This window comes from Pseudocercospora fijiensis (genome assembly GCF_000340215.1).
Source record: "Pseudocercospora fijiensis CIRAD86 unplaced genomic scaffold MYCFIscaffold_2, whole genome shotgun sequence".
Lineage (NCBI taxonomy): Eukaryota > Fungi > Ascomycota > Dothideomycetes > Mycosphaerellales > Mycosphaerellaceae > Pseudocercospora > Pseudocercospora fijiensis.
The window spans coordinates 1852526-1865069 of record NW_006921533.1 but is presented as its reverse complement, the minus strand read 5'-3'; the positions used below and the strand labels follow the sequence as shown (position 1 = coordinate 1865069).

Genomic DNA, 12544 nt, shown 5'->3' with positions numbered 1-12544 from the left:
ATAACTACTAGCAACGTAACCTTCTACTAAAGGACCTTAGCCGAGTTATACCTAAGGGATAGTAACGTCGCGACCGCGTTCCTTAGTATCCTTAATTAGCTAAGAAATAGCGTAATTTAGGTAAGGATTTAAGGCCTTCGCGATACGCTTAAACTATAGGTTTATAATAGTATCCTTAACCTACGGCTCTTCCTCGTTTAGCGCCTTATCGTCTTCTAGGCTATAGTACTGCTCTCGTAGGTAGAATAGCCGCTCCTTTATTATCGCTATATACTTATATATACTAACTAGCTCTTGCTCTTCCGTAGCAGAAGACTTATTAGGAATAAGGACCTTCTTATTACTATAATATAGCTCGAAGCCGTTATCGCGCTAAAGCGACGTCTAGGCGTTAAAATCCTCGTTAGTAAGGTCTTTAATAAGTAGGTAGCGTACCTATAGGTAGCGATATAGAATATACTATTTATAGTAGAATTAATAGTCGCACTCGTTATCGGCGACCTTATCGCTACGCTATCGAAGGTCGCTATTAAACGCGTCGTTAGCGCTAGTATCGATCTCGGGCGTAATTAAGTTGTAGGCGGCGTACAGAAGTAAGGCTATCTAGCGATAAGTTATCGTATATAGATAAAGCGAATAGCTATATTTCTGCGCTATAATAGCGGCGCGTCGATCGAGTACGTTAACGACTAAGTTAAGGTAGATTATACTGCCCTTTAAAGAATAGTAATTTATCTATTGTTTAATGCCGGCGCTACGCTTTAATAAGCTATAGAAATTCTCGAGATTGCTAGTCGTCTTAATCTAAAGAAGAATAGGTAAGTAATTACGTATAAAATAGGCCTATAACCGCCTATTATTATATATCGTAACCTCGATATATTTAAGCCGTTTCGCCTTGTCTTTAGTAGGCAATTCTATTACTAGAAGGATGTCGGCGGCGCGGTTTAAACTATCGATATAACTAGCCTTAGTATAGCGATATTTAAGCGCTTTAAGTAGGTAATTAAGCACCCTTATAAACTTCCTGCCTTTCTAGTACTTATTTAGTAACTTCTCGTAGTAGAATTAGCATAAGAAATAGTCTACCTCTTGCTTACTATCTATTAACCCTCGGAAAGCCGTTTTAACTACAAGCTATTCCGCGCCGCTATCGTCGGTTATAAAGTATCTTGCCTTCTATAGTTTTCGCCGATTTCGACACTATTCCTTAATTTACTTAAAGGCCTCTATAATTATTATACCGTCCTCTCTTAGCGAGTAAAAATAAGCGCAGACGCGGTATGTATTAGAGGAATCGCGGACTATAATCGAGAATAGCTTCTACTTAAGGGAATTCGTTTTATAGGTAGAATCGACGATAGAAACCTAACTAAATTTATATAAGAGGTCTAGACTAGATTCTTTAGCAAATACGAGGTAGCGAGAAGGATTGCTATTAGTAGAACGCTTAATATCGATATGTTAGTAATAATAATTGTTTGTAAACATATAAATTAGTTATTTTGAAAAATAAGGTATCGCGCTAAGATTTGTTCGAAGCCTAATTAGAAGCCGCGGATTGCGGAGATCGGAGGTACGCTAGGGTTCCGAGTACTTGCTAAGTTTGTAGGGTTAACGTATAATCTTGCCGAATTAGGTAAATAGCGAGGCTATACTATTAATAAGGTTTGCTAAGCAAGGTATAAGGCAGGTGCGAGAAATTCGACTTACTTCTTTCTAACTACTCTCTCGCTTCTTCTACCTATATACTCCTACTTAAATCGTTACTACGATATCGTAGATTTAGATGCGCTTTTAACTAACTACGCGCTACGTTATATACGGTCTAGATGTTAAATTTAGCACCGCTAGTAGCAAGAAGGCGCCTACTTCTACCTTCGAGATTGTCGCTAGTAATAAGCTATCGAATAGTAGCCGTTAAGTGCCCTCTCTAAACCTCGGCTTCTACTAACTTTAGAAGGAATATAGGTATCTTCCGCTAGTTAACAACCTTAATAGTATAGTTATATAGTAATAGATTCTTCTTATCCTTAAATATCTTATATCGCAGAGGCCGTACGCGGTATAGCCTTCCCTTGTAATTACTTATTACTTGCGTACTAGGCTAACCTTCTTCCGCCTCCTCGTAATAGATATAAATATTAAGTACAGCTAGATAATACAAAGTCGCTATTATATTGCGCTTCCGCCTCTTTAATAAATTATTACTCGTCTTATTTATTATAAGATCGCGCCGCCGACTATACTAATAGATAAACCTATATTCGCGCCGCTTCTTTTAAGGCATATAATACCGATAGCTATCGCTTACTTATACGTTATCGATAAAGGGCTAATAAGTCGCTTTCTCTTCCGGCGTTATAATAAAGGCTTCTACTAATAGTTAGAATAGCTTCTATCGCTATTCTTCTAGGTTTAGCGGCAACCTAAGCGATATAGACTTGCTATTAAAATAGAGTCTGCTCTAATTAGTCTTAAACTTATTAAATCTACCTTTGCCCTTTTTACGCGCTAGCGGTCTATTATCCTCGCTATTAGTCTTACTAGGCGCGTCTTCTTTATTACCTTCTTTACTACTAAGCGCTTTACTACCGAGCGCTTTACTACCGAGCGCTTTACTACCTTCTTTATTACCTTCTTTACTACCGAGCGCTTTACCGCTAAATCTAGCATTACTAAGCAACTAATTATTATTAAAGTTAAGGTTATATTAGTTTTATAGCAACTAGATATTAATCGAGGTCTCGTCGACTAGTATAGGCACTATATTACTAGCAATCTCCGCCTATAGAGCGGCTATTTAGGCGGTAGTAAGGAGGCCCTCGGCGGCGTCTATTGTCGCGATATAGAGGTCGAGAAAGAGCACGAATTTAGTAGGTTTCGAGGGATATTGCGACGACTAAATCGACCGAGCGGACGAGTAAGATAGCGATAGCGAGGTAGTAATAGTAAGGTAGCGACAGCGAGGTCTAGAAGAGATAGAATCTATAACACCTACTAGCGGGACAATAATGGCTAACTGCATCTAATTTGCGGTAGGAATTGGTGGGTGGCTATGCACCTTGGCAAGCCTATCCCTACTCGGTGTGGCTTGGGTTCTGCCTCATTATAAGGGCAGCCCAAGGCGGCCCGTAACGTTAAACTCTCCCGAATTCTAATCGGCATTGCATTGGATCGATCTGACGCGAGCGCCGAATACTGTAGCTGACAGCTTGAAAATATTCCCATACCACCATCTCTCGCGTCTCACTTCTGATGACTTAATTATTCTTTCGCCCCGGCTCTGGTGTCGCCAATCCTCAGAACGAATATTCAAGATCTTAAGACCCGTATGACTTTGCGATAGCACGACCTGCGCTCGGAGAAGCGGAAGGAGAAGAGATTGAACGACCTATTATTCATACACCTCGGCCAACATGTCGACGACGATAGGCTCCTTCATAGCAGGAGGGATAGCGGCTTGCGGAGCTGTCACGGTCACACACTCCTTCGAGACGGTCAAAATTCGATTACAATTGCAAGGAGAACTGCAGGCGAAGCAAGATGCGCCCAAACTGTACAAAGGTGTTCTGCACGGAGTGCGGGTCATCTACTCGAATGAAGGCCTGAAGGGTCTATTAAGAGGATTGAATTGCGCGTACATATACCAAATGACCCTCAATGGCTGTCGTCTCGGCTTCTACGACCCCATACGGACGACCTTGAATTCTTTGGTCTTGACGCGGAGTCCTTTGAATGCAGCAGACCCGCAAGTCAAGGCCATGCAGTCAGTGCCGATAAACATCGCGTCGGGTGCCAGCTCGGGCATCCTGGGTGCTTTCTTGGGTTCTCCATTCTTCTTGGTCAAGACCCGGTTACAATCATTTTCTCCTTTCTTGCCTGTCGGAACACAACACCAGTACCGAGGTGCTGTAGACGGCCTGAGACAAATCTACGGAGCCGAGGGAATTAAGGGTCTCTGGCGAGGAGTAGGTCCTGCCATGGTCCGCACAGGGTTTGGTTCTTCGGTGCAACTCCCGACCTATTTCCTCGCGAAACGAGTCTTGCAAAGGAACTTCGACATCAAAGACGGCACTCCTTTACATCTGATGTCCTCCACCGCCTCAGGGTTCGTGGTATGCGTAGTCATGCATCCTCCTGACACTGTCATGAGCCGCATGTACAACCAGACCGGCAATCTCTACAACGGCGCATTCGACTGTCTGTACAATACAGTCAAGATCGAGGGTGTGCTTGCGGTCTACAAGGGCTTCTTTGCGCATTTGGCAAGAATATTGCCGCACACCATTCTGACTTTGACTCTGGCCGAGCAGACGAATAAGCTGATGAGGAGATTTGAGGACCGGATAGGAGTGGGCAAGAGGGAGAAGATTTGATATCTCTAGCTTGGCTTGGATCGAGGCCAGCTTGTATGATGAGGAGAGCATTGAGGCAACTGAGCTTCTAAGTACATAGCATGAGCCTGTGAATCTGAGCGGTGACACGCTGACGTATCGCAGAATGTCGCCATCACGCAACATTGTAAGCGCCACGAATTATTTCCGAAATAGTCTTACCATGTGAGGTCATTCATTCATTTAAAATGTCTGAAGATCCTCACAAGCAACTCACTTCAGTTCGTCATTTCCGCTTATGGCTTTACATGTGCAAGGGGTGACCAAATCTGCTGACCTTCCTGGATTTCATACTCTTCACTGAGTCTCAACAATCATCAACATCTTGATGCCCATCGGTGGACAACCAAAACACTATCATATCGCGGCCTACAGTGACCGGGGATCATGGAGTACGGCGCGTCGAGAAAGCGGAAGCGCTATGCCCGCGATGAAGAAGACGCTTGGCTGGAGGACGAGCTTGCGATTCAAAATGCGCATACAGCCACCGCCGTGGATCACGAAAATAGCGAAATGCTAGACGACAGTAGTAGCAGCGATGGCTTCAGCGACACGCAAAGCGACTACGAGTACACCGAGGCGCAAGAGACATTGCCCGCATGTGCGCTGTATGATTCGAAAGTGCCATCTGTCAAGTCTCGCCTCGAAAAGCTTGCAAAGACCGCGAGAAAGATTCTTCGTGAGTCTGATGTTACAACCAAAGAGGTCGAAGTACTCCGCAGAAAAGTGAAGGAGGTTTGTCATGTGCCTCACAGTACCACAAAGGTGATCGGACTAGTGGGAAACGCAGGACAGGGTAAGAAATTCGTTCTCCTCAGGGCAGCAGTCGCTAACGCAAAGCAGGGAAGAGTTCACTCGTAAATTCGATCACGGACATTCCGCGACTGGCAAAAGCGGTAAGGAAACCATCTGAATATGAAAAAACTTCACTGACATGGACCAGCTGGATTTAGGAGAATCTGTGACCTGGGTCGCCACGATCTACAGAGCACCTTTCCATTGGCAAAAGAAACGCTTTGCAGTTCAGTTGAAGTACTTCGATCTTGAAACTATCGGGAAATTACTCGTAGAAGCGGTTGGCGACTGGAAAGCCTACCATTTTGAGGAACACGAAGACATCACTCCGCAAGAGGAAGATCGACTTAGGAATCGCGCGAACACGGCACTGGCCATCTTCCGGACTGTTTTCTGCGAATACCCAGAATTTGAGACTGATGAGGCTGGTGTACAGTCTTTGAATCGCATTTGCTCTGGGACCGCTTCTATCAAGCAACAGACAAAGTCGTTCGTCGATCACGCGGCACAAATCATGCGAACGATCAATGCAGGAGAAGATGCGTTGCTTGAGGCCGATGAGTTCTCGGAGCTGGAGGGACTTCACCAGTGGCTAAGCGATCACTTGGACGAGGATGAAGGACGCGGAGGCCCGGTACTTTGGCCTTTTGTTCAGCTAGTAGAGTGAGTCCAGGAATGCTCCCTGAAGGTAGCTCAGCTAACGATTATCAGAATCGGAGTGAGAGGATCACGCGTTCTCGATCGCTGGAAGATTGCCGATCTTCCCGGTAAGTAGGGACTCTTTTAGAACATATTGGAAGATACTAATGCATTCTACAGGCCTCACAGATAGCAATCTGGTTCGTGTGAACGCTACACTGAGATCTATCAATCAATGCGATTTCCTCTGGGCTTTTGATCACGTTGGTCGCATTGCTACCAATGGAGTCATTGAAGGACTTGCGCAAAGATATGGCAGGGCTTTCAAGGGCAATGTTGTGGCCATAGGAACAAGATCCGCTGAAAATGTGCAAGCAGAATTGGTACGCGCATATGCCAAGAAAGGAATCAAGATCGAAGGCCTGCAGGAGTGGAGAGCTTCCAACCGCGCTTTGACCAAACAGATTAAGGAATTGCAGTCATCTGTCCAGAAGAAGACGAAAGCAGCCAATCGCAACGAAGGGTCAAGAGATGCGCACAGCGAGATTGCGATTTTGGAAAAGGTGAGAGACGACCAAGACGACGAATGGTGGGCCAAGGTCGTTGAAGGACGCAATACTTTCGTCACCCGAGAGCTCCAGCGAAAGTGCCAGCCTCACCTACCCGTTGCCAGTACACTTCGGGTATTCTGCGTCTCGAACGCCCATTACGCCGCGCGCAAGCTCAACAAGCGCAAGGAAAACTTCACTTTATCCGCGGAGGCTACCGGGATCCCAGCACTGCGAAGGCACGCCTTGGCTCTGGCTGCGCCTGAAGCATTTCGCGAAGTGGCATATTTTGTGGATCACCAATACACAGTCTTCATTCGGGGTCTAGAGCTATGGGCAAGCAACCGACTCAGCAAAGGCAGGACAGACCTGATCAAAGTCATCCATCGGCCGCAGAAGGCTATCCCAGGATCTTTTGAGCTGATCTCCGAGGAGATCAAAGAGAAATGCACCGAAAAAGTCATACACAAGCTGCGTCGGAACCAGTTTACCTTCGCTTCCGCAGCTCAGAAGGCTCTCGACACCAAGATTACACGAAAGCGCTGGGCGACTCTGCGTGCATTCATCGTCCGAAATGGGAATCACAAGACTGCCGCAATATCTGAATCGTGGAACGAACTCTTCACGACTGAGGTTCGCAAAGTCATGGAGGACGACCTTTGGTACCCTTTTGTCGACGAGACTTCAAGTCAGATCGACGAGCTATGCCGACAGGTGAATACTACCATTGCGAGTATCAAAGAACAGCTTGAGCGTAAGTTTTGACGTTTATGCGATCATTGCATACGCTGACCGACCGATAGGTGAACCTGCAGCAGTGGGATTACCAATGGGTCCATTCGACGCTGCGCTCCAAGCTCACATAGCAGGCCTACGTCAAGCTTTTGTCACAACCAAAGACAATCTGACAAGAGGTCTACGGTGAGTTCACACTCGTCATTCTGCTGATTCAGTCTGCTGACCGAGATAGATCAATCATTCTCAACGTGATCAACGACGGTCCAGACAACTACTTCGCCCATGCCCTGGCGCCAGCTTACACAAATTGCCAGAACGATAGTGGTAAGGCCTGCTGTCCTGCAGAGATTGCTGTGCTACTTGCTGATTGCTGACGTGATATAGGCAATGGTGTATGTGCTCGTTGGCTCCAGTGCTTAAGCATCCACATCAACCTTCCTGGCGAACAATCTCCTTTTCATCTCATGGCAGAGGCCATCGAAAGTGCTGTCTACGAAGCGGTCGATAACTGCATGGCTCAGCTGCAATCCCAGGTCGACGATGCGTTCGTAGAGATTACGACAGACTGCGACGCTATGATCAAGCGGAGAAGCGACACATTTTCTGAGCAACCGCTGAGGCGAGCGATCACGGAATTCCTGGAGACGGCGATGCCTGAATTCGACGGTATTAAAGCAGAGCTGCAGGCGATCAAAAAGAGATACCCTGCTGAATCAGTAGAGTGGGAGCAGTGGGGCTTGCGATCGATCCTGTGACGCTCGAGCATGACGCATGGAGCAGAAAATGGGATGTATCATGTTCTGAAGCAAGCTGCGTACGTACTCGGTCAAGGGTGGCAACCACCACTCAGGAGGGCCAAGAGCTTTGCAAATGCCACTGGACCAGGGCTCAGTCGGCCACTTTGTTCGGAATGGCCTGAAGCGCGACATGGTGCTCCTCGGTTGTATCTCCAATCCTCTTGTGAATCAGATACAGCACCAAAAGCATTGATCCAGATAACAAGCCCCTAGGGAATTCGAATTAGCTCAACCCAACATGCACTCATCAGGAATCTCACCAATAGGAACCAAACATTGCGTTATACGATGTATTATGGTTATCCATGCTGAAAACGATCGCACAGCCCGTCGCTCCAAACACCTTATAAAACGAGGAGTAGATTGAGACTGCGTATTGTAAGCACTGCCATATTCCATCAAAATCGATCTCACACTCACGAACGACAGGATCATTCGACAAAGCGCCCATAATCCACCACGCAAAAGTCTGCCACGCGCCATCGATACATCCGTAAAATGTCAACAGCGCGATGTAGCCTCCCGCTTTGGCTTGTCCAACGCTCAAGAGCTTCGCGGGTGGCACGCCTCGGTGCGATGCTCGAACGGGCCAGATGCCTCCAATCAGGACAGCGTTCAGGAAAACGAAGAGAAACGTCCAGTTGAGGAAGGCTCGTGTTCTGCGGCCAAAGTATTTGAGATCCAGAGTTTGTCCCATTAGGAGGGACATGCATAGTTGGCCGAAATTGTACCAGAGACTGGCGAAGCCGCGGGTGCGGAGGTCGAAGAAGTAGCCGTTGAAGTCGTTGGATTGGTAGGGTATGCTGATTTGCTCGGTCAGACATCATTTTTCTCAAGTTTTTTTTTTTGCTTTTTTTACTTTCTGGAGATTGACTTACTACCACAGGCCCGCGAAGCTGAATGGGAAGAAGAGGAAGATGAGAGGCTCTTTCTGCACGGCTATCACGACCTGAGAGGTTTCGTTTCGGTCAGCAAGATCATCATGCACGAGGAATCATCTCACTTACATTCTTCAATTCCTGCACAAACGTCGTCTCACGCGGAACCTGTACCCTCGACCCATCATTCCGAATAACCGTCTGAGGACTCACAACAAACAACGCAACAATACTGCCACTAAACATGAGAATAAAAAGCGCAATATACGTCCCATCATTCACCGTCCCCGCCGTCGTCACGGACCAATTCTCCACCGTCGGAATAATCGCACCCACCACCGAGCCCACGAATTGCAACCCGTAAAAAATCGAGATATATCGCCCTTTGTCTTTTTCAAGCGGTAAACTCATCACCAAAGACCCGGCCGCAGTCCACAAGAACGCCGCGGAAATCCCACACGTCGCTCCACCTAGATACACGAAGCCTCGGTTCTTCGTATGGTTGTAGCACCAGAATGATGCGGCGAGGAGGGAATAGCCTACGCCACCTGTCGCCAAAGTCCATTTGGGACCGAGATAGTTCGTTACGGAGCCGGCGACTAAACTGAACGCTGCGAAAAGTGAATACAAGATTGTGTTGGCGTTGTTGCTGGTTTTTGGATTCACTTGGCCGCCTCCGCCCAGTGCTGAGAGGACGTTGAAGATTCCGACGACGAGGAGTTGGACGAAGGAGACTAGGAGGGTTTGCACGATGGGGGAGCGGTATGCGGGGAGATGGACCCCACAGACTGTGCAGCCTGGAGGAGGAGTTGCATATTCAGTCACAGTGGTCGTTGTCTTTGGATCTTCGGTCGTGCTTTGCTGGTCGAATACGGTGGGGGTCTTTTTATCGTCCATGTTGCTGGTAGTCGATGCCATCTGATCGTTGCGCCGTAGTCAGCACGCTGTGCCAAGATTCTTTGACTGTGTTCCAGTCCTCGGGCAAGAGAAAGAGCTATGAAGGATTTCATTCTCCTCCTCATTAAAAAGATCGTCGCTAAATGAGGTGTTGGTGTGCCTGCGGCGGCCGGCGATACGAAGAACCTTGCCTACAGTATCTCCAGCTTTCTCCTCAAGCAGGAAGTTCAAGAAGCTTTTGACCCCCCACACAGATGCTTGTCATATCTTCTTTGCCGGGCGGGCACTGGGCAGGCGAGGTCGGGTGTTTTCATTCACTTCCGAGCAAGTGAGAGCGATACATATCCGATGAAGTGGCCAGTCCATTGATGCACAGAGAGCTGCATACGAAGAGCACGTTGGCTGACAGAGGAAAGAGAGAAAGCACGAACCCGGACGCGGGAGTCTTCCCTACCATCTTCAACGCGGGACTCTTAAGTCTTCAACGCAAGGCTTTTAGCCTCAGGCAAGCAACAAGCAAAATGTCAACCTCACCAGGCCTCCAAGTCTACACCGCACCACCCGACCCCTTCTACGAATGCACCCCTCCCATGGTCCTAGGTGAAGCGCCAATCTATCGAGCCTCCGACTCAACCCTACACTGGGTAGACTGTCTGGCCTCACCAGCAGAATTCCACATCCTAAAAATCTCCCCGGAAAGCGAAAAACCGCTGGGCCCAATAAAACGTCTAATCCTCTCGGACAGCGTGACAGTCCACTTCTTCCGGAAAAACCACCCGGGTTCTTACATCTGTGCATATTACCAAGGCATCGCATTCTTGGACGAAGAGACCGGACGTTTAGATGTGATCAAGGAAATCATCCCGAAAGAGGATCGAAACATTCGAAGGTTTAACGATGGGGGTGTGGATGCGAAGGGCAGGTTTTGGGCGACGGAGATTGATTTGAAGGCTGCGAGTTATGGGGCGAATAAGTTGCCGAAGGATTATGGGGAGCTGTTGGGGAGGCTGTGGAGGTATGATCCGGATGGGAGCTTGCACTTGATGGAGAAGGGGGTGATTTGTGGGAATGGACTTGGGTGGAGTCCTGATAATAGGACGAGTGAGTTTTTTTGCGTGGTCTTGTTGTGATGAGGTTGTGGCTGATTCATCTCAGTGTACTTTCATGATTCTGTCGCGATGGTTGTTTTTGCTTATGACTTTGATCTTGAATCTGGGAGTATCTCCAACAAGAGGTTGTTGATCGACCGACGGAACTCCTATGGGGAGCCAGATGGCATGGTGGTTGAGTATGAGATTGATTGACATGGTGACTATATCAATGCTGACTTTGTGATAGCACGAATGGCAATTTATGGATCGCGATGTATTCCTCGTGGCGAGTGATGGCATTTGATCCAACCGGCAAGCATCTTGCTGAAATTGTAAGGCGTTGTCCAGTATTTTCGACACCAGTCTTAGCGACTAACTATCCTTCTCCAGATCCTCCCTTCTTATAATCCGGCGTGTACAACTTGGGGTGGTCCCAACTTCGATACCTTATATATCGTCTGTGGCAAGGATCGAAGTGCTGATCCCAAGGACAACGACAAAGGAGGCCACATCTACGCATTCAAACCTCCTAATGCCAAGGGCTCTCCGAAGCACGAATTTGCAGGATAATCGCATCGCCGTGTCTTCCGGGTAGGCCAGTTTCGGCAAATCGTTCGAGGTGGATAGACTTTTGGGGCTGTGTTGGGGTGCCTCGTGGATCTTCCGGGGGAGTGCAGCGGTTGCTCTTGGCCGACGGCCAAGCTCGCATACAGACTTCAGCACTGGGTTCGTAGTTCGTAGTCCTGGTCTGCTAGAGAAATGTCTTCAACACCACAACCTCCTTATCCTCTCCACGAATCTGTCCGTGACAAACTAGATCCAGAATATGTCGAGTTCTACAACAAGCATATTATCAACAATCAGCAAGTCCAGTACCAGCCGGTGGAAGCATCTCGCTCTTCTGGTATATTGATTCCTGGCGCAGGCCCGCAGCTTCCCGTTGGAGATATCAAGGACCTCACGTTCCAGCGCGTCGAGAGCGTTGGCCCAGATGTGCAGGTTCGGGTATTCACTCCCGAAGGACCTAAGCCCAGCAAAGGGTGGCCGGTGTGCCTTTGGTTTCACGGCGGTGGCTGGGTCCTTGGAAACATTAATACCGAGAATGTCGTTTGCTCGCATATCTGTTCCAGAGTCGAAGCTGTAGTCGTATTTGTCGATTACCGCACGGCGCCCGAAGATCCGTTTCCTGCTCAGGTCAATGACTGCTGGGAGACGGTACAATGGATTTTGAGAAGCGGGAAAGACGTGCTGCAGGTTGATGTTTCGAGATTCGCAGTTGCTGGGTCGTCGGCAGGAGGCAACTTAGCAGCGGTCATGTCGCAGCGAGCAGTTGAGCGAGGTGGGCCAAAGTTCGCCGCTCAGGTTCTTGTCGTGCCTGTGATGGATAACACGGCTTCTCCGGAAACGAAAGCATCCTGGAAAGAAAACGAATTCACTGCTGCGTTGCCTGCCGAAAAAATGATGTGGTACAGAGTCCGATATCTGCCCAATGAAGGAGACTGGTCCAGCGCCGAAGCATCGCCGTTGCTCTGGAGCGGAGACTGGAGTCGACTCCCACCAAGCAGGGTTATCGTCGGAGAGCTGGACGTCCTACGCTCCGAGGGAGAAGAGTTCGCGGCAAAGACCAACAAGGCAGGAGTCTCGAGCGAATGTTTCGTGATGTCGGGAATGCCGCATCCATTCTTGGCAATGGATGGTGTATTGACGAAAGGCAAGGAAGCCATCACGCTAGTGTGTGAAGGGCTGAAGAAGACGCTGCATTAG

General features: G+C 48.1%; 5 protein-coding genes across 5 annotated transcripts; 4 read left to right on the top strand and 1 right to left on the bottom strand.

The window, feature by feature from the left end:
- Window positions 1-3419: 3419 nt before the first annotated feature.
- On the top strand, window positions 3420-4379 carry MYCFIDRAFT_64950 (uncharacterized protein; the record flags this gene model as incomplete). Its single annotated transcript, XM_007924504.1, has 1 exon — window positions 3420-4379. One exon carries the CDS (start codon window positions 3420-3422, stop codon window positions 4377-4379), a length of 960 nt encoding a protein of 319 aa, XP_007922695.1.
- A 405-nt stretch (window positions 4380-4784) lies between these two features.
- Window positions 4785-7724, top strand: MYCFIDRAFT_90454 (uncharacterized protein; the record flags this gene model as incomplete). Its single annotated transcript, XM_007924999.1, has 7 exons — window positions 4785-5132; window positions 5341-5826; window positions 5890-5959; window positions 6012-7133; window positions 7183-7300; window positions 7350-7441; window positions 7639-7724. 7 exons carry the CDS (start codon window positions 4785-4787, stop codon window positions 7722-7724), a joined length of 2322 nt encoding a protein of 773 aa, XP_007923190.1.
- Window positions 7725-8005: 281 nt separating this feature from the next.
- On the bottom strand, window positions 8006-9689 carry MYCFIDRAFT_41313 (uncharacterized protein; the record flags this gene model as incomplete). The annotated part of the gene is made up of 5 exons (XM_007924281.1): window positions 8006-8123; window positions 8175-8283; window positions 8335-8717; window positions 8793-8853; window positions 8903-9689. The coding sequence occupies 5 exons, from the start codon at window positions 9687-9689 to the stop codon at window positions 8006-8008; spliced, it is 1458 nt and encodes a 485-aa protein (XP_007922472.1).
- On the top strand, window positions 9659-11548 carry MYCFIDRAFT_52889 (Ca2+-binding protein Regucalcin/SMP30). The gene is made up of 4 exons (XM_007924380.1): window positions 9659-10790; window positions 10845-10977; window positions 11028-11112; window positions 11171-11548. Exons 1-4 carry the CDS (start codon window positions 10058-10060, stop codon window positions 11348-11350), a joined length of 1131 nt encoding a protein of 376 aa, XP_007922571.1. The 5' UTR covers window positions 9659-10057; the 3' UTR covers window positions 11351-11548.
- MYCFIDRAFT_82612 (uncharacterized protein) lies at window positions 11540-12544 on the top strand (the record flags this gene model as incomplete). Its single annotated transcript, XM_007924671.1, has 1 exon — window positions 11540-12544. The coding sequence occupies one exon, from the start codon at window positions 11540-11542 to the stop codon at window positions 12542-12544; it is 1005 nt and encodes a 334-aa protein (XP_007922862.1).